The following is a 27,868-nucleotide window of genomic DNA, read 5'->3' as shown; positions in this document are numbered from 1 at the left end:
TCGCTACTTGTTCTTCTTCTCAACACACACACACACACACACACACACACACACACACACACACACACACACACACACACACACACACACACACACACACACACACACACACACACACACACACACACACACACACACACACACACACACACACACACACACACACACACACACACACACACACACACACACACACACACACACACACACAAGAGAGAAAGAGAGATTGTCTCTCTCAAACAGTCATTTCAAAGACAAATTAATAAACAAATCTTTATTAAATGAAAAGTATTTTCTGTCAGGTCAAGTATGAAATAGAATATATAAATACTTTACATAGTCTTTTCATTGAAAATAAAAACACAACAAACAAAAATTGAATAGAGAAAACCAAGAGTGGGGTGAATGTCCCAACCATAATAAACTATTTAATCTTTATCTATCTAATAAGGCTAATAATGTGACAGAGTCTAAGGAGACACGGTACAGTGGCAGTTAATGTTCTGGGGGAGGACCCAGCATCACAGCGTTTTAACTCCTGACCTCTCACCTCTGAACAATCCCAGCCCTGGATTCCAACACTACCTAAGAGTAGGCAGGGAAAACCTGTTGTTGGTGATATCTGGTATATCATCAAAATAAATCAATCACAGCATGTTTTTGGACTCATTCAGCAGTTTTTACCTTAAGTGCAATTGGAAATGAACGTTCAAAGTTCAATTGAAAATGATGCTGTCCCTGCTTTCTGTTGACAAGACATTTTAATAAATAGCCCAATGTCAAAACAGAGTTTTAAAGTGCCCAAATTAATAACCAATATGCACAAACAGTTTGTGATATTGAAAACCTAAGCATCTACACATGCATGTGCAACAATAGTAATCATATTACTTGTTTTTTTTATAAACTACACAAAAAAAAACACTCACTTATAGATTAGGGGTTGGGGGGAGAGGAGAAATATTTATATCACTAACAACCAGAACACAGTCAGCTAGAGAAGCAACAATGTTTTGTCAATCACTCATACTGATTATCATGTTGAAAACAATCGCGCGAGAGGGGGGAGATGAAATAACTATTTACATAAGTATTCACACCCCTGAGTCAATACTTCGTAGAAGCACCAATTACAGCTGTGAGTCTTTCTGGGTAAGTCTAATAGCTTTCCACACCTGGATTGTGCAACATTTGCCCATTATTATTTTCAAAATACTTCAAGCTCTGTCAAATTGGTTGTTGATTAACCATTTTCAGATCTTGCCATACATTTTCCAGTAGATTTAAGTCAAAACTGTAATTCAGCCACTCAGAAACATTCACAGTCTTCTTGGTAAGCAACTTTAGTGTAGATTTGGCCTTGTGTTTTAGATTATTGTCCTGCTGAAAGGTGAATTAATCTCCCAGTGTCTGATGTAAAGCCAAATGAACCAGGTTTTCCTCTAGGACTTTGCCTGTGCTTAGCTCAATTATTTTTATTTTTTATCCTGAAAAACTCCCCAGTCCTTAATGATTACAAGCATGATGCAGCCACCACTATGCTTGAAAATATGGAGTGGTACTTACTCAGTAATGTGCTGTATTAGATTTGCCCCCCAAAAACACTTTATTTTCAGCACTAAAAGTTAATTGCTTTGTCTTATTTTTTGCATTATTTCTTTAGTGCCTTGTTGCAAACAGGATTAATGTTTTGTAATATTTTTATTTGGTACAGGCTTCCTTCTATTCACTCTTTCAATTAGGTTAGTATTGTGGAGTCACTGCAACGTTGTTGATCCACCCTCAGTTCTCTTTCCTTCCTCTCTGGCAACGGAGTTAGGAAGGACGCCTGTATCTTTGTAGTAACAGGGTGTATTGATACACCATCCAAAGTGTAATTAATAACTTCACCATGCTCAAAGGGATATTCAATGTCTGTTTTTTTACCCATCTACCAATAGGTGCCCTTCTTTGCGAGGCATTGGAAAACCTCCCTGGTCTTTGTGGTTGAATCTGTGTTTGAAATTCACTGCTCGACTGAGGGACTTTACAGATAGTTGTATGTGTGGGTGACAGAGAAGAGGTAGTCATTCAAAAATCATGTTAAACACTATTATTGTAACTTATGTGCAACTTATGTGACTTGTTAAGCACATTTTTACTCCTGAACTTTAGGCATGCCATAACAAAGGAGTTGAACTCATATTGACTCAAGACATTTCAGCTTTTCATTTTTAATACAATTGTTAACAATTCCACTTTGACATTATGGGGTATTGTGTGCAGACCAGTGACAAATAAAATCTCAATTTCATCCATTTTAAATTCAGGCTAGAACACAAAATGTGGAACAAGTCTAGGGGTGTGAATATTTTCTCAAGGCACTGTACATGCTTGGTTAGATGAGAACTTGTAGAAGGCTTACATCTGTTCTTTGAAATATCAGGTGTTCATTTCTGGAGGCTGCCATCAAGGAAAAGGCAGAAAACCACTTTTTCTGTTAACTTCAACGATTCACGACACGTCATAGGAAATATCAACAGTGACAACAGTTGGATGCTATTTAAGTGATAGTTTTACTGTCAAATCCATGTATTCGTGTGTGGCCAGCTACTTTTATAGAGACTGACCCAATTTCTGGCATTTAAGAAGTTGAAAATTAACTCTGCATTCTAAGTCCTGCACTTGGCAGTGCGTGTGATAAAAATCAACAGTATAAAACCAAAGATATTTATTTGTTTTAAGCAATTTATCTTACGTCATCGTGATGACGTTAAACTTTTATATTAACATCACCAATCTGATGTAAAAAGGACGTGTAATTCCACAAAATGTTACGGAGTGAAAATGCAAGCTTGTGTAAAGTAGCAACACAAACTGTCCACAATAGGGAAATTTGCGCAGTGTAAAATAATTGTATATGTCAAAATAATTCAATATGTCAATTTAAGGTGATAGTATATGTTGCCCACTCAAACTATTGAACAATGACATCTATTTCTCACTCATTTAACCATTTAGAGTTTAAAAACGCTCTCAAACACAATTTAACTGGGCGCTCTAAACTAGAGCCTCCATAGTGTCTGTGCAGCTGCCTGAACGTTCGATGTTCCTACTAAGAGCAGTTGAGACTGGGACACTTGCTTAACCTGGCTGAAATGTTAGTAAATCAATGCCTCTGCAAGTGGCTAAAATATAAATCCCCTGCTTGAAGTAGCTATAAGACCTAATAAGAAGAATGGTAATAAAGCAAAACAAATAGCTCTACCAATCACAGGCTCCAGTGAGTGGAGGTTGAGACAGTGACCTGGTTGGTGGGTCTCGAACCTAACCCTTTGACAGGTGAATTAGTCTCGACCATAGTTGCATCTGGCCCATTAAAGCGTCTGTGAGAGCACGGGCAGCACCATTGAGGTCATCTCCATTTTGAAGTAGTCAATTTTCTTCTTCTAGGAGTTAGCAAAAAAACAAAGGGTGTATACTGCCACCAGGAGTGTGTTTGAACAGGTATAAAGCCAAAGTTGGCGATTTACTACCAACTGCAGTTATGGAATGTTTGCTCACGAGTGTAATTCATTGGCTGATCCCTACTGATGAGTTGGATGGAATTATGTGATCCTTCCTTAACCCATAGGAAGTCCCACCCAGCTAAGTACTTAAAAATGGTGAAAGTCATGTCAGAATGACCTTTTGGGCACTAGCATCCTCTCTCTCGACCAGGTAACTTTTGAAGTTGGTGTTGGAAAGGTTGATCAAGACCATTGATGGAGCCAGGAGGACAGGCACTGCTCATTGGTGGAGCCTGAAAGACCGGCACCGCTCATTGGAGGAGCCAGGAGGACCAGCACAGCTCATTGGTAGAGCCAGGACTGCCGCCACAGTGCAGCTTATATACTTCCTGCTTTGAGCTTTCAGCCAGGCCAGTCAGAAGATAAACTGGTGATAACTAATGGTTGTAAAATGAAGATGTTGATATTGCAGTGCATCCTGGGTGTTTGTCTCAGATAGCTCAGTTGACTTCCTAAAGGTACCAACCAGAGTCATACATACATATCGATCTCTATATATGTCTCTGGTACCAACGCCACGGTAAAGAAGAACAACAGAGAGGAAAAGATCCAATGGGACACATTCAGCCGTCTTAGGCATTCTGCTGGTAACAATGTTTTAATGATTAACCCCTAAAAAACAGGAAATAGGAACACAGGATGTGACGTCAGAGTAAAATGTTTAGCTGCAGGCTCTGATTGGCCTAGTTCAAACTCTTTGGCATCATACGACCAATGAATTAAGTAATTTGTTGAATTTATATAAAAGTCTTAATATGAAAACAAACTCAAGTAATACTAAATTAGCCAAAATCTCTCCTATTTTTATCTTACAATAAAACAACTGTCGAAAGTTTCTACATTAACCCTAACAATGATCTACAACTATATTTACACACCGACGTTTTCCTACTGTACTAACCTACCTTTTCATTCTGTACAACACAATCAACCTCGTTAAAACACATCCACACACACAGGCACACAGCGTAGAGACAAAGATTCAGGCACCACCTGGATGTAAATTTGCTAGGGTAACTTCGATGCCTCACAGAAACACTCTTTCACAAACGTCCAATCAAACGCCCAGTTCATTTGTCCAATCAAATTCATCCTTGTCAAATGAAGTCGTTGAGCTCCGCATCCAGGGCAGCGGCCATCTCATCAGCCTCTGAGCTGCTTCCTTCCTCTTCCTCATTAGAATCCTTTGTGGACTCGTCCGCCGACTCCCCCTCTTCCCCCTCTTCCCCCTCTTCCTCCACCTCGGCCTCAGCAAGCTTGCGCTTCTGTCCCCTGGAGAGAGAGGGAGAGAATGGTTGATGAGTAAAACCTTTTGTCTTGACACTTACTGCTATTGACACAAACGGAATGGTCTCCTAATATGACGTTACATAATGGGTATAGATCATACTGAAGGCATGTCATTTAGCCATTACCAGAAAGAGCAATACACAACAGCAACAATGTTGAGGAAACAACCAGATATGAAAACTGAACAGTATTACAGCCATGTGGGGGTCTTTGGTAACCATCACAACGCTATTCAGACAGAACAGGGTGTTACTGATGTACCAAATCTCCTATATCCCTGTCCAACATGAAAAGGTCTCACCACTATATTGAAGATTCATCATTTGCCTTGTTCCACACAAGACTGCTCTAACAGTAACACCCCTGAGAACAGTCTGATGTAATGAGACGGTAGGACTCTTCTGTTCTCCACAGAGCTAGTCTTATTCTACTGGAGCTGTCTAGTTACTGCTGCTCTAGTTCTATTCTCCCCCAGCCGACGCCATTCACAAAAGGCTGAGAAACACAGAGAGAGAAAAAGAGGCAGTAATAGAGAGAGTCACAGACAGAGCACACGGCATGTGATACATCAGCCTTTCCTTTCTATTCCAGTTAAAGGAGAGAGAGCGACAGACAGACAGAGCGACAGACAGAGCGACAGACAGACAGAGCGAGAGACTGATGCAGCCCCGGCACCTCACACAGGAGCAACAGAGCAACGTACACCCTGCCCAGACCAGCGAGACACCCTCCCGAAGGACCAGCACCGAGAGATCCCACGGCAAGAGAGCCAACACCCAGACCACAGCATCACCAGCCACACCCCAACCAGCTGAGACCACCCCAAACAAACCCTGGCCACACCCTATACAGCCCCCCCCAGATCAGACCTATGCCCCTTCTGGCCCCCCGCCCCTGCATCAAGGACCTCAATATGACAGCAGGACATATGCCCAGGCTGTGAGCAGAGCAACAGGCCCAACCTCCACTAATACACTGCCCAAGCCCCATCCTGCAACCTAAGAGGTATGTATCAGATGCTCAACATGCTCTGCTCATACCTACTGTAATGGTCGTGGCCTAAACCACACGAAAACAATTCTAGACACTAGAGGTCGACCGATTAATCGGAATGGCCGATTAATTAGGGCCGATATCAAGTTTTCATAACAATCGGTAATCAGTATTTTTGGCCACCGATTTGCCGATTTTTTTTCTTACCCCCACCTTTATTTAACTAGGCACGTCAGATTAAGAACACATTCTTATTTTCAAAGACGACCTAGCAACGGGGGTTAACTGCCTTGTTCAGGGGGGATTCGGGGATTCATTTTTGCAACCTTCCGGTTACTAGTCCAACGCTCTAACCACCTGCCTCACATTGCACTCCACGAGGAGCCTGCATGGCAGGCTGACTACCTGTTACGCTAGGGCAGCAAGAAGCCAAGGTAAGTTGCTAGCTAGCATTAAACTTATCTTATAAAAAACGATCAATCGTAACATAATCACTAGTTAACTACAGATGGTTGATGATATTACTAGTTTATCTAACGTGTCCTGCGTTGCATATAATCGATGCGGTGCCTGTTAATTTATCATTGAATCACAGCCTACTTCGCCAAACGGGTGATGATTTAACAAGCTCATTTGCGAAAAAAGCAGTCGTTGCACCAATGTACCTAACCATAAACATCAATGCCTTTCTTTAAAATCAATAAACAAGTATATATTTTTAAACCTGCATATTTAGTTTAGAGGTTGACGGATTATAATTTTTCAACGCCGATACCGATTATTGGAGCACCAAAAAAGCCGATACCGATTAATCGGCCAATTTTGTTATTCATTTATTTGTAATAATGACAATTACAACAATACTGAATGAACACTTATTTTAACTTAATATAATACATAAATAAAATCTATTTAGCCTCAAATAAATAATGAAACATGTTCAATTTGGTTTAAATAATGCAAAAACAAAGTGTTGGAGAAAGTAAAAGTGCAATATGTGCCATGTAAAAAAGCTAACGTTTAAGTTCCTTGCTCAGAACATGAGAACATATGAAAGCTGGTGGTTCCTTTTAACATGAGTCTTCAATATTCCCAGGTAAGATGTTTTAGGTTGTAGTTATTATAGGACTATTTCTCTCTCTACGATTTGTATTTCATATACCTTTGACTATTGGATGTTCTTATAGGCACTTTAGTATTGCCAGTGTAACAGTATAGCTTCCGTCCCTCTCCTCGCTCCTACCTGGGCTTGAACCAGGAACACATCGACAAAAGCCACCCTCGAAGCAGCGTTACCCATGCAAGGGGAAACAACTACTCCAAGTCTCAGAGCGAGTGACGTTTGAAACGCTATTAGCGCGCACCCGGCTAACTAGCTAGCCATTTCACATCGGTTACACCAGCCTAATCTTGGGAGTTGATAGGCTTGAAGTCATAAACAGCGCAATGCATTGCGAAGGGCTGCTGGCAAAACGCACAAAAGTGCTGTTTTAAATGAATGCTTACTAGCCTGCTCCTGCCTACCACCGCTCAGTCAGACTGCTCTATCAAATCATAGACTTAATTATAACATAATAACACACAGAAATACGTGCCTTTGGTCATTAATATGGTCGAATCCGGAAACTATCATCTCGAAAACAAAACGTTTTTTTCCTGTCAGTGAAATACGGAACCGTTCCGTATTTTATCTAACGGGTGGCATCCCTAAGTCTAAATATTCCTGTTACATTGCCAAACCTTCAATGTTATGCCATAATTACGTACAATTCTGGCAAATTAGTTCGCAACGAGCCAGGCGGCCCAAACTGTTGCATATACCCTGACTCTGCATGCAATAAACGCTAGAGATGTGACACAATTTCATGTTAGCAGGCAATATTAACTAAATTAGAGGTCGACCGATTAATCAGAATGGCCGATTAATTAGGGCCGATTTCAAGTTTGCATAACAATCGGAAATCGGTATTTTTGGACGCCGATTTGGCCGATTATATATATATATATATATATATATACTGCTCAAAAAAATAAAGGGAACACTAAAACAACACATCCTAGATCTGAATGAAAGAAATAATCTTATTAAACACTTTTTCTTTTTCTAGTTGAATGTGCTGACAACAAAATCACACAAAAATAATCAATGGAAATCCAATTTATCAAACCATGGAGGTCTGGATTTGGAGTCACACTCAACATTAAAGTGGAAAACCACACTACAGGCTGATCCAACTTTGATGTAATGTCATTAAAACAAGTCAAAATGAGGCTCAGTAGTGTGTGTGGCCTCCACGTGCCTGTATGACCTCCCTACAATGCCTGGGCATGCTCCTGATGAGGTGGCGGATGGTCTCCTGAGGGATCTCCTCCCAGACCTGGACTAAAGCATCCGCCAACTCCTGGACAGTCTGTGGTGCAACATGGCGTTGGTGGATGGAGCGAGACATGATGTCCCAGATGTGCTCAATTGGATTCAGGTCTGGGGAACGGGCGGGCCAGTCCATAGCATCAATGCCTTCCTCTTGCAGGAACTGCTGACACTCCAGCCACATGAGGTCTAGCATTGTCTTGCATTAGGAGGAACCCAGGGACAACCGCACCAGCATATGGTCTCACAAGGGGTCTGAGGATCTCATCTCGGTACCTAATGGCAGTCAGGCTACCTCTGGCGAGCACATGGAGGGCTGTGCGGCCCCCCAAAGAAATGCCACCCCACACCATGACTGACCCACCGCCAAACCGGTCATGCTGGAGGATGTTGCAGGCAGCAGAACGTTCTCCACGGCGTCTCCAGACTCTGTCACATCTGTCACGTGCTCAGTGTGAACCTGCTTTCATCTGTGAAGAGCACAGGGCGCCAGTGGTGAATTTGCCAATCTTAGTGTTCTCTGGCAAATGCCAAACGTCCTGCACGCTGTTGGGCTGTAAGCACATCCCCCACCTGTGGACGTCGGGCCCTCATACCACCCTCATGGAGTCTGTTTCTGACCGTTTGAGCAGACACATGCACATTTGTGGCCTGCTGGAGGTCATTTTGCAGGGCTCTGGCAGTGCTTCTCCTGCTCCTCCTTGCACAAAGGCGGAGGTAGCGGTCCTGCTGCTGGGTTGTTGCCCTCCTACGGCCTCCTCCACGTCTCCTGATGTACTGGCCTGTCTCCTGGTAGCGCCTCCATGCTCTGGACACTACACTGACAGACACAGCAAACCTTCTTGCCACAGCTCGCATTGATGTGCCATCCTGGATGAGCTGCACTACCTGAGCCACTTGTGTGGGTTGTAGACTCCGTCTCATGCTACCACTAGAGTGAAAGCACCGCCAGTATTCAAAAGTGACCAAAACATCAGCCAGGAAGCATAGGAACTGAGAAGTGGTCTGTGGTCCCCACCTGCAGAACCACTCCTTTTTTGGGGGTGTCTTGCTAATTGCCTATAATTTCCACCTGTTGTCTATTCCATTTGCACAACAGCATGTGAAATGTATTGTCAATCAGTGTTGCTTCCTAAGTGGACAGTTTGATTTCACAGAAGTGTGATTGACTTGGAGTTACATTGTGTTGTTTAAGTGTTCCCTTTATTTTTTTGAGCAGTGTATATATATATATATATATATATATTTTTTTTTTTAGACCTTTATTTAACTAGGCAAGTCAGTTAAGAACACATTCTTATTTTCAATGACGGCCTAGGAACAGTGGGTTAACTGCCTTGTTTAGGGGCAGAACGACAGATTTTTACCATGTCAGCTCAGGGATTCAATCTTGCAACCTTACGGTTAACTAGTCCAACGCTCTAACCACCTGCTTTACATTGCACTCCACGAGGTTACGCGAATGCAGTAAGAAGCCAAGGTAAGTTGCTAGCTAGCATTAAACTTATCTTATAAAAAACAATCAATCATAATCACTAGTTAACTACACATGGTTGATGACATTACTAGTTTATCTAGCCTGTCCTGCGTTGCATATAATCGCTTAGTTACACGTTGCTCCAACCATAAACATCAATGCCTTTCTTAAAATCAATACACAAGTATATATTTTTAAACCTGCATATTTAGTTAATATTGCCTGCTAACATGAATTTCTTTTAACTAGGGAAAATGTGTCACTTCTCTTGCAAACAGAGTCAGGGTATATGCAGCAGTTTGGGCCGCCTGGCTCGTTGCGAACTGTGAAGACTTTCTTCCTAACAAAGACAGCCGACTTCGCCAAACGGGGGATGATTTAACAAAAGCGCATTTGCGAAAAAAGCACAATCGTTGCACGACTGTACCTAACCATAAACATCAATGCCTTTCTTAAAATCAATACACAGAAGTATATATTTTTAAACCTGCATATTTAGCTAAAAGAAATCCAGGTTAGCAGGCAATATTAACCAGGTGAAATTGTGTCATTTTACATAGCACGCAGTCAGGGTATATGCAACAGTTTGGGCCGCCACAACCTAACACTGAAGGTTGTGCAATGTAACAGGAATAATAAGAGGCCGATACCCTCTAATTATCAAAATCCAGAAAAGATCTGCTAAATTCTATAACTGCCTAAAAGGAAGTGATTCCCAAACCTTCCATAAAGCCAACACCTACAGAGAGATGAACCTGGAGAAGAGTACCCTAAGCAAGCTGGTCCTGGGGCTCTGTTCACAAACCCCACAGAGCCCCAGGACAACAACACAATTTGACCCAAACAAATCATGAGAAAACCAAAATATAATTACTTGACACATTGGAAAGAATGAACAAAAAAACGGAGCAAACTAGAACGCTATTTTGCCCAAAACAGAGTACACAGTGGCAGAATACCAGACCCCTGTGACTGACCCAAAACAATGTACAGACTCAGTGAGCATAGCCTTGTAATTGAGAAAGATTGCCGTAGGCAGACCTGGCTCTCAAGAGAAGACAGGCTGTGCGTACACTGCCCACAAAATGAGGTGGAAACTGAGCTGCATTTCCCAACCTCCTAACAAATATATGATATATTAGAGGCACATATTTCCTTCAGATTTTCACAGACCCACAAAGAATTCAAAAACAAATCCAATTTTGATAAACTCCCATATCTATTGGTTGAAATACCACAGTGTGCAATCGCAGCAGCAATATTTGTGAACTGTTGCCACAAGAAAAGGGCAACAAGTGTAAATTACAACCCACATTTATGTTTATTCGTTTTCCCTTTTTTACTTGAACTATTTGCACATTGTTACAACACTGTATATATAGACAGAATATGACATTTGAAATGTCTATTGTTTTGGAACTTGTGTGAGTGTAATATTTAGGGTTCACTTTTTGTTTATTTCACTTGCTTTGGCAATGTCAAAATAGGTTTCCCATGCCAATAAAGCCCCTTGAATTGAGAGAGGTGAAACCAAACAGAGAGAGGATAGGACATGTATTCAAGAGACCAAGGGACTCCCTCCAGGGGGGTGAAGGGTTAAACATGCCCACCTCTCCCCTCCTCCACCCCTAGCTCTACGACATCCCCCCTCCTCCACCCCTAGCTCTACGACATCCCCCCTCCTCCACCCCTAGCTCTACGACATCCCCCCTCCTCCACCCCTAGCTCTACGACATCCCCCCTCCTCCACCCCTAGCTCTACGACATCCCCCCTCCTCCACCCCTAGCTCTACGACATCCCCCCTCCTCCACCCCTAGCTCTACGACATCTCCCCTCCTCCACCCCTAGCTCTACGACATCCCCCCTCCTCCACCCCTAGCTCTACGACATCCCCCCTCCTCCACCCCTAGCTCTACGACATCCCCCCTCCTCCACCCCTAGCTCTACGACATCCCCCCTCCTCCACCCCTAGCTCTACGACATCTCCCCTCCTCCACCCCTAGCTCTACGACATCTCCCCTCCTCCACCCCTAGCTCTACGACATCTCCCCTCCTCCACCCCTAGCTCTACGACATCTCCCCTCCTCCACCCCTAGCTCTACGACATCTCCCCTCCTCCACCCCTAGCTCTACGACATCTCCCCTCCTCCACCCCTTGCTCTACGACATCTCCCCTCCTCCACCCCTAGCTCTACGACATCTCCCCTCCTCCACCCCTAGCTCTACGACATCCCCCCTCCTCCACCCCTAGCTCTACGACATCCCCCCTCCTCCACCCCTAGCTCTACGACATCTCCCCTCCTCCACCCCTAGCTCTACGACATCCCCCCTCCTCCACCCCTAGCTCTACGACATCCCCCCTCCTCCACCCCTAGCTCTACGACATCCCCCCTCCTCCACCCCTAGCTCTACGACATCCCCCCTCCTCCACCCCTAGCTCTACGACATCCCCCCTCCTCCACCCCTAGCTCTACGACATCTCCCCTCCTCCACCCCTAGCTCTACGACATCTCCCCTCCTCCACCCCTAGCTCTACGACATCTCCCCTCCTCCACCCCTAGCTCTACGACATCTCCCCTCCTCCACCCCTAGCTCTACGACATCTCCCCTCCTCCACCCCTAGCTCTACGACATCTCCCACCTCCACCCCTAGCTCTACGACATCTCCCCTCCTCCACCCCTAGCTCTACGACATCTCCCCTCCTCCACCCCTAGCTCTACGACATCTCCCCTCCTCCACCCCTAGCTCTACGACATCCCCCCTCCTCCACCCCTAGCTCTACGACATCTCCCCTCCTCCACCCCTAGCTCTACGACATCTCCCCTCCTCCACCCCTAGCTCTACGACATCTCCCCTCCTCCACCCCTAGCTCTACGACATCTCCCCTCCTCCACCCCTAGCTCTACGACATCTCCCCTCCTCCACCCCTAGCTCTACGACATCTCCCCTCCTCCACCCCAAGCTCTACGACATCCCCCCTCCTCCACCCCTAGCTCTATGACATCCCCCCTCCTCCACCCCTAGCTCTATGACATCCCCCCTCCTCCACCCCTAGCTCTATGACATCTCCCCTCTCCCCCCAGTGACACCTCCGCAGCAGAGGGCTCGTTAGCATGATGCTAATGAGGCAGGTAGGGGAGCGTGTACAGTAGGATTACATCACACACACACCTCCACAGAGAGAAGGGGGCTTTCTCATTAGTGGTCTTCTGTCAGTTTGTCCCCTAACCCTCTCACCAACCCCCTCCCCCCCACAGAGCAGCAACACTCTTGATTAGTGTGTTCATTAAAACTAGAACCGCCGAAGGCCGACGCCCACTGCCGTTTGATTTTGTGGTGCACCATATGAACCACAAGTGGTGGAGCTTATGTTCACGGCAAATGATTTGACCACACGCCTTGTGGGTTGACAAAACTCTTTTCCTTTGAATTTATCAACAAAAAAGCTGTTACTGGACTTTATTACTTACTTGTGGTTGGTTAGGTTACTTTCTAAATATAATCTGTTACAGTTACCTGTCCAAAATAGTAATCAGTAAGGTAACTTTTGGATTACCTAAACTCAATAATGTAATCTGATGTAATTCTCCCCTTAATTAAGAGGCATTAGAAAACGACAACAAGGATCCATCAAACATTTGACTTGTGGTCAGACATGCTCAGGTGGATCAAATTTAAATTGGTATTCATTCTGCTACCAGCTACTTTCACCCCTGTTTACAATCCCTCCAGTACCACTGCACACTGGAATAAAAGTACTGGCACTGACCTACCTGTATATAAGTGTTCCTTTTCTCTTCCCTCACACATCACGTGTTTTATTTCTTATCTATATTACTACCTTTATTGCACATTATCGGGAAAGAGCTCACAAGTTAGGCATTTCAACTGTACTGTTTTACACCTGCTGTACCCTGTGGATGTGACAAATCTGGAAACGAGAAACTTCAAAAGAAACGGCTACTACAGAACTAATCTACCATTTTTAAAAAATCAAATGTATGACATTGTGGTGTTTTCAATGCGTTTCAGGCCTGTAGAGTAGGGAAATACAAAACGTATCCGTAGCCTACATGTATCAACAAATCACTTTTGTACATCAACAACTGACTCTTCAATCCCGCTTTATTTGATGTGCATCTTATGAAGACTTCCTATAGCAATCATATAGGCTTCATAAGCACTACAGTTATGACACATTATGAATCTTCAGAGAGCATGATATATGGTGATTTGTAAAGCATCTATGTAGTGCTTATGAAGCCCATAAGATGCTCTTCAAATAAAGCGGGAAGGACTTCTTTCTATATTATTTCAATTATATATTTCCTCAAAGGTTTCTTTATGCAATTCATCTTTCATATTTGTGTTTTGCATTATTTATCAAGCGTTGGTGCTTATGTTTACGGCAAATCATTTGACCGTGCGCGCTTGTGGGTTGATATCCTTTTTACTTTGTGAAAAGAAGCCGTTACTGGATTCTACTACTAATCTAACCTACAAATAATATTTATAAAATGTGTTACAATCTGGTGTTTTTATTACAAGAAAAACTAAAATACATGTTGCAGTAGTTTTTACGATGCTATTCATTTAGGTTTATAACACAGTAGATGAATTTGATCCATAGGCTCCTGAGAAGCCCAGCAGTTCTACTGTTAAAGGTCAGAAGTAATCTAACTTTAGTTTAGGAAAAGCTCCTAAAATGGCAGCCCAGGTCTAGTACAGTAGCCTGCTGTGTGAAACATTTCTGTCTCTCTAAACAGAACATTCAGGTGTCGCCTAATGGTGTAGGCCTAACTATGGAATAGTCTTGTCATGCTTCCAACTGAATGACTTACTGGCATCAGGCTGTTTGGTTTGTCACCATAGAACACATATTAGGAGGTAATAGCAAGGTCATGTTGTGGCTAAGAGCAGAGTTGAATTATATCTAGTATTGTATTTGTGTTATCACAGCAGTTACATTACGTTTTATTATGGTTGTCGTATCAAAACAGGGCCATCTCAGCAGGCCGTCATCAAAAGTGGAATGATCAAACTGATCTCAACAGTGAAGGCTGGCTGCTGACAGCGAAGAATGTGTGTGTGTGTGTTTATTTGTGTGTGTGAGTTTGTGTGTGTGTTTATTTGTGTGTGTGTGTTTATTTGTGTAACAGCTCTACATTAATAGTCAGACTCAGGAGGCTGTGTGTGTGTGTGTGTGTGTGTGTGTGTGTGTGTGTGTGTGTGTGTGTGTCAGCAGCAGCGGGGAGTTCCTTCACTGCTCTCCTCTCCACATGATTACAACCAATCTCAGACACAAGCACCATGGCTATTAATACAACACACACACACACCGTGCCAAGACACACACGCACCATCTCACCCTTTAAAACAAACTTATCAATTAATCAGGTTTTTAATCAGGAATGTACTTTGTTTCATTAGACAATATTGCATTTTCTACCTTCGGATCATCCTTCTCTCCCTTCTCCTTTTCCTCCCTATCCCTTTCTCATCATTATCGCCTCAAATTAGCGAGGAGCTTGGGGCTTCAAGTACTCCTTAAGTAGCCCTCAGGAACACTGGTATTCAGCTCTAACTGCCTGCAACGCGTGGAGGAAGTGTGGAGTGGCTACGGTTAAAAGTCCAGTATTCTGTTCATCTGAAGGTTCAATGAAAGGCCAGGAGCTAAAGTGTAACTCTGGTTCCTCTGAGGATGCCGTCCAGGCAGAGCAGAGAGACTTCAATTCAGTTGAACACAATGTCTCTTTCCTCTGTATTACATACAGTATATCAACTTAGGGAGATGACTGAGTAGGAAGATTCTATTAAAAAGAACCTAGGGTTTCTATTCATATATATATATTTATGAGAGATAGAGAGCGAGAGAGGCAGAGTGAGAGAGAAGGAAAGAAAGAACCAGAGAGAGAGAGAGAAGGAAAGAAAGAACCAGAGAGAGAGAGAAGGAAAGAAAGAACCAGAGAGAGAGAGAAGGAAAGAAAGAGAACCAGAGAGAGAGAGAAGGAAAGAAAGAGAACCAGAGAGAGAGAGAAGGAAAGAAAGAGAACCAGAGAGAGAGAGAAGGAAAGAAAGAGAACCAGAGAGAGAGAGAAGGAAAGAAAGAGAACCAGAGAGAGAGAGAAGGAAAGAAAGAGAACCAGAGAGAGAGAGAAGGAAAGAAAGAGAACCAGAGAGGGAGAGAAGGAAAGAAAGAGAACCAGAGAGGGAGAGAAGGAAAGAAAGAACCAGAGAGGGAGAGAAGGAAAGAAAGAGAACCAGAGAGGGAGAGAAGGAAAGAAAGAACCAGAGAGAGAGAGAAGGAAAGAAAGAGAACCAGAGAGGGAGAGAAGGAAAGAAAGAACCAGAGAGAGAGAGAGAAGGAAAGAAAGAGAACCAGAGAGAGAGAAGGAAAGAAAGAACCAGAGAGAGAGAGAGAAGGAAAGAAAGAGAACCAGAGAGAGAGAGAAGGAAAGAAAGAGAACCAGAGAGGGAGAGAAGGAAAGAAAGAACCAGAGAGAGAGAGAAGGAAAGAAAGAGAACCAGAGAGAGAGAAGGAAAGAAAGAACCAGAGAGAGAGAGAGAAGGAAAGAAAGAGAACCAGAGAGAGAGAGAAGGAAAGAAAGAGAACCAGAGAGAGAGAGAGAAGGAAAGAAAGAGAACCAGAGAGAGAGAGAAGGAAAGAAAGAACCAGAGAGAGAGAGAAGGAAAGAAAGAGAACCAGAGAGGGAGAGAGAAGGAAAGAAAGAGAACCAGAGAGGGAGAGAAGGAAAGAAAGAACCAGAGAGAGAGAGAAGGAAAGAAAGAGAACCAGAGAGGGAGGGGGGTGGGGGAGAAAGAGAATGGAGAGAAGAGGGAGGACGGATCTCTCTTTGTCGGTCTGTCTGGTCTAGTCCCACAGCCTGCTGTGCTGCAGCAGGGTTAACTAACTCTCTAAACGGAGACTTTCCCATGATTCCTCTCAGACCCTGCTAGACTCCGCTACGACACTGAGATGACGGAACCTTCTGAAACAGCTCCTTCATTTGCATGTTCTCATTAGAACCTCCGAGATCAGCCAAAAGCAGAGAACAACTGGTCTGAGGTGTTTCTGAAATCACTCAGCTCGGGGAAGAAGAGACTCAGAGAAACACCTACATCAAAGTTGTTGTAAACATCATCTGGCCTAACACTATCGAACTCCTAGAAATCACTATGTAATGTAGTAGCAGCATGGGCCAAATCGGCCACAAGTGGATTCTTTACATTTCCTCGAAGCACTTACTCTCAGAGCACCAACTCTATCGAATTCAACGTTTTTATCCAGGGAGAGAAATGATGTATTCTAGCAGTCCCGCTGCAGATCTGTGGTGAATGCTGAAAGGAGCACGCTTGGCTAAAAGGCTAAACTATTGATTGGCTCTCAGCCCAGAGAGAGAGGTTAGACATATGACGTTTTCTGTAATGGCCTTAGAGAGACCACAAGACCAGACTGTCAAATGAACACTTGAATAGAAATAGCTTGCTATTATCATGGTAATTTACAGAACTGTTTACAACTCATTCTGCATGACATGCATCTTTAAATTACCACCGTTAGGAAGATTGCTTTCTCGACCCAAGTGATCAAGTCAGCATTCAACTGAATGTAAATCGGCTGAACACGTGTCTGTCCCACATGTCAATATCATTATGGTCTGGTTGATTTAATTAACATACCGTCAGACACTGCTTCATGCATGAATGATTCAGAACAGAAGACAATCAACTTTCTCTAATTACCTGGTGTTACGGACACAAGGCACATCCGAAATCACTTCCTAATGCTATCATCTGTGGGTTGTGATGAGGCGGTGTGCCCCGAGGCAGTTTGTGTGTGTGTGTGTGTGTGTGTGTTGATTATAATCAGGGCGTCAATAGGACATGCTCCCCAGCCCACTGCCATTGTGACGGTGAACTAACAGCCGTAGGCCACACCAGGCCATTCCACCTCCACACACTGGTGTTAGTGTGATGGTAACTGATATGAATGGCACACAATGAGAAGAGAAAACAGGATTGGGAGGATAAAGATGACCTGAAGCGCTCCGGCTGGTCTCAGAGCCGTGTATTTTAGTCACACAGACAGTCCAGACAACACCAACACAGCCTACATATTGCGGATAAGACTAGATGAGCTGGGGAAGGTATTGCAGAAGCTGGCGTGTTGCAGCAGTACACAAGCCAGTGTTTCTGTGTTGGGTATTTTCCCCCACAGATAAGGGCAGGGCAGCCAGTAGTTAGGAGCAGGCAGCAGTAGCAGCTCTGTGTGAGTCTCCTGGGCTCCAAACTCTTCCCACAATCCTGTGGCGCAGGGAGACGCTAAGGGGAAACACCAGCAGAGATGAAAGGGGATAAGAGGAGATGGGTAGTGCAGAGGAGAAGAGGTAGGTGCCAAATGCTAAAGACTATGCTAAACACCCCCCCCCCCCCCAAAAAAAAAGACTAGCTACAACTCCATTTTCTCTGTCTGTGAATCGGTCTTCAAAGTATATGCAGTTTACACAATACAGAGGAAGAGATGGTGATGATGTTACAGAAGGAAAGAGCGAGAGAGAGATGTGTGTGTCTGTGAGTAAGTGAGGAGAGAGAGGATCAGAGAGCGAGATGAGGGAATAGAGAAAGAAAGAAAGAGAAAGAGAAAGAGTAAAAGGAAGTGTGGGGGAAGCCCCGACACGACAGCAGAGACTTCAAGCAGCTCCGAGCTGTTCTTGAGAACACATCTGACAGCTCAGAGTTTGACACTGCTTAGAGAGAGAGAGAGAGAGAGAGAGAGAGAGAGAAAAAGGAGGACAAAGACGTGTGTGTGGTGTGGCCTGTGGCGTGTGTGAGTGAGGGAGAGAGCGAGAAAAAGTTAAGGGGAAAAAGAAAGAGGAAAGACAATACAGAGAGGAAGGGGAGAAAGAGACAAATGGAATCTTTTCAAGGACACCAGAGTCTAAAGAGAAAATGGAGGCTCTTCATCTGCTAAGATGTATTGCCAGTGCAAATGGAAAATGCAGAACTTATCACAGTGCACCAGCAGTTCCTGTAACTAGTCACCATATTAAAACACACTAATACCATGCAGGAAGTAGTTCTATCAACACTGGGTCCCAAATGGCATCATATTCCCTTTATAGTGCACTACTTTTGCTCAAGCCCATAGGGCCTGGCTCTTTCTGTAACCTAATTAAAGAGCCACACAGAGGAAGATGAAAGAAGGTAATTTGGCGAGGAGAAGGAGGGGACAAGTTGTGAGGGATGAGTTGGGGAGCTTTGCTTAACCATGCTGAAACCCCAATCACTGTTTCAATACAGGAGCAGGGAAGTGAAAAACACAGAAATGCCAAACAGCACGACAACACGAACCCACATAATAAAAACATTCATCCCAGACATTTGTTTTCACCCAAGTGCTTTCTCTTTCCCCACAAAGTTGTTGCGTCGATAACCATCACAGAGCGAACTCAGTGAAAAACTGCTGAAGGTGCCAAAGCAAAGCCATCTCAGTCTCAGCTGAACGTGAGAGAGGTGTGTGGAGTCACCAGTGTGTCCTCACATGAGTGTCACCATCTCCTGCTCCGCTGTCCCTCCAGTCCCTTAGCCCGTCCCCGTCACAACCAGATTAAAGGCCCCGGGCTTCCTTTCAGATGCCTGTTTTTTCCTCTCCGAAGACACAGACATCTCTGGCAGGACTGTCACGGTTCTGTCGCTAACAGATGTGGTGGTTTCTCCTCACTGGGTTGTGTCCAAAACGCAACTGGCCAAAAGTAGTGCACTAGGGAATAGGGTGCCATTGCGATGTACCCTGGGAGCTGAGCCCAGAGGATTGCACTATACCTGATGCAGGTCTAACGCGGTTCAGTACCAGGGTCAAGTCAGCTCCTTATCTTTAATGACTCATTATTTATTCATTGAGTTTGACCGGACCAAATCTTGTTCATTAATTTATCAGCTCAGCCTCTTCACGTTCTCCTGAACATATTAAAGATTTGTTTTGGTCTCTGGAGGTAATCTAGTTCATGTTCCAAAGATACGCAAAAACACATTTCACTCCCACTATCATTACTACTAGTGTAGTGTCTAACCCTGGCCTTACTGCCTATTTAAGCGAACGTGTGTTGCTTTGCTCAGCTTTCAGATTAGCATCCATTGATACACAGAACAGAAGTCTAAAATCGGCAGTGTGCCAAGTCCTCATCATTATAAAGGAAGATAAAGTGTTCAAGGCTAGATGTAGGCCACAAACAATCAGCATTCTAACCAAGACCCTACAGGGGAACAGAATCAGACTGGAACCTCAATCTGTGCTCACACAACCACTTTCATTTGTATTTTACAGGCATGACAAAGACATCTAAGCGTTAAGCAAGTGACTTTTATGAGCGACATCACTGACAACAGCTTAGGACACAAAGTCATCCGTTTCAATGCAACACGTGCCGCCTGCTTTCAAGTCGTTTGTTTTCAACAGCATAGATGTTTCACTTCACACTCGACTCCGCTGGCTTCCATGACGACTGAACAATCAGAGGTTTCCCTGAGGACCAATCACAGCTGCAAGATGGAGGGTAATTAAACCAATACTTATTTATTGTCTCCTGTCTAACTCAATATTTAAGCTGTGGCTGTTTGACTCTGCTCTGTAATGACGATATTAACATGTCTGTACTGGGTTTAGACTGGCCACAACATCAGGTCAGAATGTTTCATTAGGCTATGTAATGGAAACAGGCTTCCATGTAAAGCATGTGGACAAATAAAAATGCCCTAAAATAACAGAGGTAAAAACAAGATGGAACAGTTGTAACATTTGATTGGTCCATCATCCATATTGCCATGTCTTCAAAGCTATCGCGCTGGACTTCTCATTCACTCCCCGGAATATGCAGTTGGTCCCCACTTTAATGCTATAACAGCCTCCACTCTTCTGGGAAGGCTTTCCACTAGATGTTGGAACATTGCTGAGGGGACTTGCTTCCATCCACAAGAGCATTAGTGAGGTCGGGCACTGATGTTGGGCGATTAGGCCTGGCTCGCAGTCAGCGTTCCAATTCGTCCCAAAGGTGTTCGATGGGGTTTAGGTCAGGGCTATGTGCAAGCCAGTCAAGTTCTTTCACACCGATCTCGACAAACTATTTCTGTATGGACCTCACTTTGTGCACGGGGGCATTGTCATACTGAAACAGGAAAGGGCCTTCCCAAACTGTTGCCACAAAGTTGGAAGCACAGGATCGTCTAGAATATCATTGTATGCTGTAGCTTTAAGATTTCCCTTCACTGGAACTAAGGGGCCTAGCACAAACCATGAAAAACAGCCCCAGACCATTATTCCTCCTCCACCAAACTTTACAGTTGGCACTATGCAGTTGGGCAGGTAGCATTCTCCTGGCATCCGTCAAACCCAGATTCATCCGTTGGAATGCCAGATGGTGAAGCTTGATTCATCACTCCAGAGAACGCGTTTCCACAGCTCCAGAGTCCAATGGCCGCAAGCTTTACACCACTCCAGCCAACGCTTGGCATTGCGCATGGTGATCTTAAGTTTATGTGCGGCTGCTCAGCCATGTCATGAAGCTCTTGATGAACAGGTCTTGTGCTGACAGTTCTTGTTGCTTCCAGATGCAGTTTGGAACTCTGTAGTGAGTGTTGCAACTGAGGACAGACAATTTTTACACGCTGCGCGCTTCAGCACTCGCCGGTCCCGTTCTGTGAGCTTGTGTGGCCTACCACTTTGTAGCTGACTTCCTCCTAGACGTTTTCCATTTCACAATAGCAGCACTTACAGTTGACCGGGGAAGCTCTAGCAGGGCAGAAATTTGACAAACTGACTTGTTGGAAACGTGACATCCTATGATGGTGCCACGTTGAAAGTCACTGAGTTCTTCAGTAAGGTCATTATACTGGCAATGTTCGTCTATGGAGATTGCATGGCTGTGTGGTTGATTGTATACACCTGGTAGCAATCGGCGTGGCTGAAATATCCGAATCTATTCATTTGAAGGGGTGTCTACATACGTGTGTATATACATTCACTGAACAAAAAATATAAAAAACGCAACATGCAACAATTTTTACAATTTTACTAAGTTACAGTTCATATAAAGGAAATCAGTCTATTGAAAAAAATGTATTAGGTTCTAATCTATGGGTTTCACATGACTAGGCTCACGCACTGGGGAGCCAGGCCCATCCAATCAGAATGAGTTTTCCCCACAAAAGGGCTTATTACAGATAGAAATACTCCTCAGTCATCAGCTGTCCGGGTGGCTGGTCTCAGACAATCCCGCAGGTGAAGAAGTCGGATGTGGAAGTGGGCTGGCGTGGTTACATGTGGACTGCGGTTCTGAGACTGGTTGGATGTACTGCCAAATTCTCTAAATCGATGTTGGATGTCCTTTATGGTAGAGAAATTAACAAATTCTCTGGCAACAGCTCTGATGGACATTCCTGTGGCATTGTGTTGTGTGGCCTTTTATTGTCACCAGCACAAGGTGCATCTGTGTAATGATCATGCTGTTTAATCAGCTTCTTGATATGCCACACCTGTCAAGTGGATGGATTATCTTGGCAAAGGAGAAATGCTCACTAACAGGGATGTAAACACATTTGTGCACAAGACTGAGAAATAGGCATTTTTGTACTTCTGGAACATTTCTGGGATCAGCTCATGAAATATGGGACCAACACTTTACATGTGGCGTTTATATTTTTGTTCAGTATATATTATTATATAGGAGGATACAGTACAGAGCAGGCAGTTTTTGTTTTTGAAACAGTCTGACCCTGTGACCTGACAGAAAATGTTTGATACCACAAGAAACACTCACTACTCTCACTTTAACAGTAGGCAGAAGAGAGAAAAAGCCCAGCAAGCCAGAAGATGAAGCAGGACGAACTGACCTTGCAGAGTTGCGTTTTCAAAATGAACTTTTCTCCTGGTGGCCAAGTTGGGAGCTGCTTCACATCAATAGCTCTGAGAGAACAGGAACCAAGACATATACTTAGATCCAATCTCAGACGCTGACCTGAAAGAGTTTCTTTCAACTTCAGTACTCAGTAGCTCACGCAGGTGGTGAAACTGGCAAAATAACACATCAACAGAATGCTGCTCAGATTAGATGTATTTATTTTACCTTTATTTAACTAGACAAGTCAGTTAAGAACAAAATCTTATTTACAATGACGGCCTACTTGTAAAGGCCCTCGGCCAAACCCTCCCCTAACGACGCTGGGCCAATTGTGCGCCACCCTATGGGACTCCCGATCACGGCCGGTTGTGATACAGCCCAGGTTCGAACCCGGATCCGTAGTGACGCCTCTAGCACTGTAGACCGCTGCGCCACTCGGGAGGGCAGATTACAAAGAGGACTTAAAAAAAATAACCAAGTAAACATTGGAAAGAGAACGACGATGGGAAAACGGTATATTCTCAGACATAAGACTTGTAGAGATAATGACAGTACCGTCTGAGTGGTAACCACCCACCCTTCTACCACCAGCCTATAACACCACTCAGCCAAGAACATGCCCCCCGCCACCACCACCCTGCTACTTCAACACACCCCAGCCAGGTGGAGACCAGAGCTGGTTAAATGAGCAGCCTGGTCTCTGAGTTCTGAGGTGTCCTTCATCAGACAGCTAATTGCCCTGTTCTGCCATGTGTGATGTGTCATTCTCTAATGAGGGCTCTGACAGACACTGTTCTACAGTCACCATGGGCTCTCTGACACTCTCCTCTACACCATGGTATCAGACAGTCCTCTCTACAGTCACCATGGCGCCACCAGTCATACTAATGGCAAGCTCCCACTGACCATGTGGGAAGGAGAAATCGCATACTGTCCTTCCTTGATATGTGGCCCAATCATGTGCATTGGAGGTGGTTCGGTGAATCCCACTTGTGTAATGAGTAACCTGGCCTGCCACCTGAAGGTGTCTGTAGAGTCAGAATGATTTGAGCTACAAACTATGAAAAGCTGAGACACGACATGTGGAACATGTTTTGCTCTATGACGCTCATAAGCTACACAGTCTAAGGGTAAGGGGTTCTTCTACATAGAAGATCATAGGAAATACCAGGACATAGTGTCTGTCACAAACTCCACAGAGTTGTCCCTGACTACGTTGGATATCCATTTCCCACTGAGCAAACCCTTTCTGTACTTACAGCATTCATATAAATTCCTTTTTATTAGGTTTTTGCTTTGGCAGACATTTTTTTATTGACATTTGTCAATAAAACTCATAAATGTAACTGTTTATGTCAAATTGCTTTGTGTTTTACTTGTAGCCCTGGTTGTCCTGAAAAGAACATGGTAAAACACTTCATTATGAGGCTAAATATAAGGGCTGGACATGCAGACAAATGAAAAGCCGATTTTAGCTGGGGTCTCTTTAATGATAGGGTTAATTAAGAGGGGGAAAAGGGAATCTGCTTCCTGCACCACGGCTTGGAACAGAGAGAGAAGAGAATAATACTGGAAACTAGGTCGGATTACTTGCAGTTTTCTTCTTTGTGCACTTTTGTCTCTTCCTTTTTAGTATTTGTGAAAAGCCTTAGTAAGCATTCCATTTCTCACAGTCAGACTGCCTCATCTCTCTCTCCTCCCCCGCATACAGCTCTGCCAATCCTACAGCAACACAACTCAGAAGGAGAGAAGGAGCGCCTGGCTAGCAGTGTGAATAAGTTTGGACATGCTGCCTAGCGCTATACTACATCTTCCTGCTGGGCTACCCTGGTCTGCTGCAGGCCCCTGGTTTGCTCTGCAGCTCTGGTGAGAAAAAGAGCATCCCGTCTCTGGCAGCTGCTTGGGGCAGCAGCACCGTGCAGGGTTCAGGAGGCTCAGTTTGTCTCAAAATGATACCCTCTTTCTTATAGGGCTCTAGTCAAAATAAATGCACTAAATAGGGCAGGGATGGGACACTTTGATTGGGGCGAGGGCCACAAAACATCTGAACTAATCATGAGGGACCACAGTTCTCTTTGGGGGCCGCGTACACACAGAGCAAGGCTGTGTGTTACCTGCTAAAACATCCCCAGGGAAAATGCTCTCCTTCTCTCATCTTTACAGGATTCATTAGTACACGAGACATGTTCTGTGGGCAAAGCAGTGATTGAGCAACGACAGGCTTACACACAAGCTTTCTCCCGCACGCGCACACACTTCCTGTACAAAGATAATTCTCATCTTAGCTGCCTCTCCCAGAACACTCTATTTGACGGCTGACCTTCTAACTACCTGTATACATTCCTCCACACCTTTCCTCCGACCTTCCATCTGAACAGCAGCTCTGGGCAGTAAAAGCTCTAGAAAGGGAGGGAATGGGAGGGTTGCTCACTGAACAACCAGCGGTATTGAATCAACCGTAGCAGTAAAGGCTGACAGAGAATATTTGTACCTAACGCATCACAGCAAAGCCCCGAACAACACACTGGGTGTACCTAGAGTACACATAGAACACATAGGATTCAATTAAATCAACAGCACAACAATGTGAGCATAAGTATTGCGGTAAAAGTGCTGACGCACCACTTTTACAAACTCATTTTAATTAGTTGTTGTTGTTTTTCAAAACGATTTCCTCTTCCTTTGAAGCGTCAGTCACCTGCAGAGTTTCCTTTATACTGTGGAATATCGACATAATCGTAGCGGAGCGTTGACAATAGAACTCCTGGCAGGGAAAGCAAGATGTGAGAGCTTGGACTTTTACAGTAGTAATAAGGAAAACACGTGAAGACAAACAATTCAACATGGTTTATCCTGTTCTTAGCGTCTTATCTGAGAGTTACAGTTACTATTACAGTAGTCTAACAGTACTGTAGTCTTGTGGGGATGAACCCTATTTAAATATGTTAGCTGACGATTCACACCACTATTCCAGGTAATATCTTCAATTAGAAATTGATGTTGCTCATTTCTCCTTAGAGGGAATATTTTTGAAAATGCACCAACCAGAGCTTTACCATGAGTGGTGTAATGATTTAGTAAATTGATTTCGTTTCAACATTAATGCGGTTTATTAGACTCCCTGACTGAAACGCTGTTCTCTTCATAGTGAGGAAAGACTTGACTAGCCACATGAGTCTCTGTCGTAGTAAAGCATTGATGCTGAACAAACCATTCCAGAGCCTCTACAAATCTAACTCAACTGGACCATAAGAGACATTTCTAGAGAAAGCGGATGATATAAAGTTATGGGTGGAAGACTGAGACCAGTGATGCAGTTTGGCTCTATTGCATTCTGCCTTTCATTACACAGAGGAAAGGGAAAAATGATCATGGGAAACAAGTCTGATGTGCTGTACATCATCATGCTGCGAAATTAAGCTGAAAAACTCATTTGAACTCAAACATTTGTGTTCGACAAGATGAATGCAGCGGGTAACTCTCTCTCGTTAGAGAACTCATGTAAAGTGATTAAGATGAGGAAGTAGATTCGTGAGCTGCATTCTTATTTCAGCCCGTTAACGGCAGGCCTAACACTTCAGAAAGAACCGTATACGCTTAAAGACATCACATCCAGTTTCTTTTCAATTAATACAAACCAATCAATTAAAAGTTCTCCCAAAATGGTTTGGAAGTCCCATTGAAATACACAACCTATCCAAAGTGACATGAGGTGGCTCTTCTGAATTCATTAATTTGCTGTGTATTAAGTCCCACGTTTGAAGCATTGTGATTAAGTAAGAGCTACAGTATGCATACGCTTAAAGACTACATCCCGGTACTGGACGCAGACCCCAACACCTACGTATTTAGTACGGGACAGTCCCTGATAAACAATTTCCTTCACTAACAGCACTAAAAGGGATGTGGGCCAGTTTAATTCAGGAACAGAGGAGAACATACAAAAACCATTAGCTATCCCACCAATTATATAACACCGCATAGAAACCCCTGAGGTGATCCACGTTTCACTTTGTATGGATGTTTTTGGGGGGGGGGGGTGGGAGATAAATATGTAAATGAGGAGCATTCATATTTTAAATTCTATTTTTCATGAGAACATGAATATGAGGCGTTTAGTTAATCCCCTGTACAGAGGGCAGAGTGCCAGACATGCACATCTCTCTGTAGCAACACTAGCTACAGCTTAGGGAGGGAGGGGAGGAAGGGAGGAGGGGGAGGGAGGAAGGGAGAGAGGCAAAATAAAGAGAGAATAAAACATATGTGAAGGTGGAGAGGGAAGATGGAGAGAGTGAAAGAAAAATAAATATTTTTTACATTTTAGTCGTCATTTAGCAGATGCTCTTATCCAGAGTGACTTACAGGAGCCAATAGGGTTTAGTGCCTTGTTGAAGAGCACAGACCGATTTTTCACTTAGTCGGCTTGGGGATTAGAACCAGCAACCTTTTAATTACTGGCCCAGCGCTCTTAACGCTAGGCTACCTGCCACCCGATGACAGAAAGAACCAGAGAAAGAGTGACAGAAAACAGCCAAAGCATGCTGCTGCGATATATTTGCCTCGTCTGGCCAGTCAAAGGAACACATTTGACAAAAGGTAGAGAAAGCTGATGACAGCCTGTCTCTGTGTTTTAGTTCTGCACCGAGCAGAGTGAAGAAGCCCAAAGCAGCAGCAAAATGTCAATAACCCGCTGTCTCCGTAGTTTTATTTTACCCAAAAGAAAAGGCATACATGCCCAACATGTTTATTTATTATGAAAATGTTTCACTCTGTATTAATCGTTCTACTTGGTTGATTATGATACACTGTATATAAGTTCTGGTAATATGTTGATTATGATTCAGTGGATAAGTTCTGGTAAGTATGTTCATAATGATTCAGTGGATAAGTTCTGGTAAATATGTTCATACTGATTCAGTGGATAAGTTCTGGTAAATATGTTCATACTGATTCAGTGGATAAGTTCTGGTAAGTATGTTCATACTGATTCAGTGGATACGTTCTGGTAAATATGTTCATACTGATTCAGTGGATAAGTTCTGGTAAATATGTTCATAATGATTCTCTATATAAGTGCATTTATTATGCTCTGACTCAGATGAAACTGTGGATCCTCATAAATACATTGTGATCATCCAAACTGAGGCAGATGCATTGTGATCATCCAAACTGAGACAGATGCATTGTGATCATCCAAACTGACGCAGATGCATTGTGATCATCCAAACTGACAGATGCATTGTGATCATCCAAACTGAGGCAGATGCATTGTGATCATCCAAACTGAGACAGAT

The 27,868-nt window shown here is 43.8% G+C and overlaps 1 protein-coding gene across 2 annotated transcripts in view; it reads right to left on the bottom strand.

Annotated features, from left to right (window-relative positions):
• Positions 1 to 4,123: 4,123 nt before the first annotated feature.
• LOC115175756 (RNA polymerase II subunit A C-terminal domain phosphatase) overlaps positions 4,124 to 27,868 on the bottom strand; it is a 112,045-nt gene continuing 88,300 nt past the window's right edge. The window contains exon 13 of one of the 2 annotated variants that reach the window (XM_029735237.1): positions 4,124 to 4,820. In XM_029735237.1, coding sequence (XP_029591097.1) covers positions 4,646 to 4,820 — 175 coding nt within the window. In that variant the 3' untranslated portion in view covers positions 4,124 to 4,645. Of the gene's footprint in view, positions 4,821 to 22,400; positions 22,640 to 27,868 lie in introns of those variants that run through there. The other variant, XM_029735238.1, reaches the window with a different exon arrangement.

Source organism: Salmo trutta, chromosome 36 (genome assembly GCF_901001165.1).
Source record: "Salmo trutta chromosome 36, fSalTru1.1, whole genome shotgun sequence".
NCBI lineage: Eukaryota > Metazoa > Chordata > Actinopteri > Salmoniformes > Salmonidae > Salmo > Salmo trutta.
Note: the sequence above shows the minus strand (reverse complement) of the source record. Positions and strands in the feature narration are given on the sequence as shown.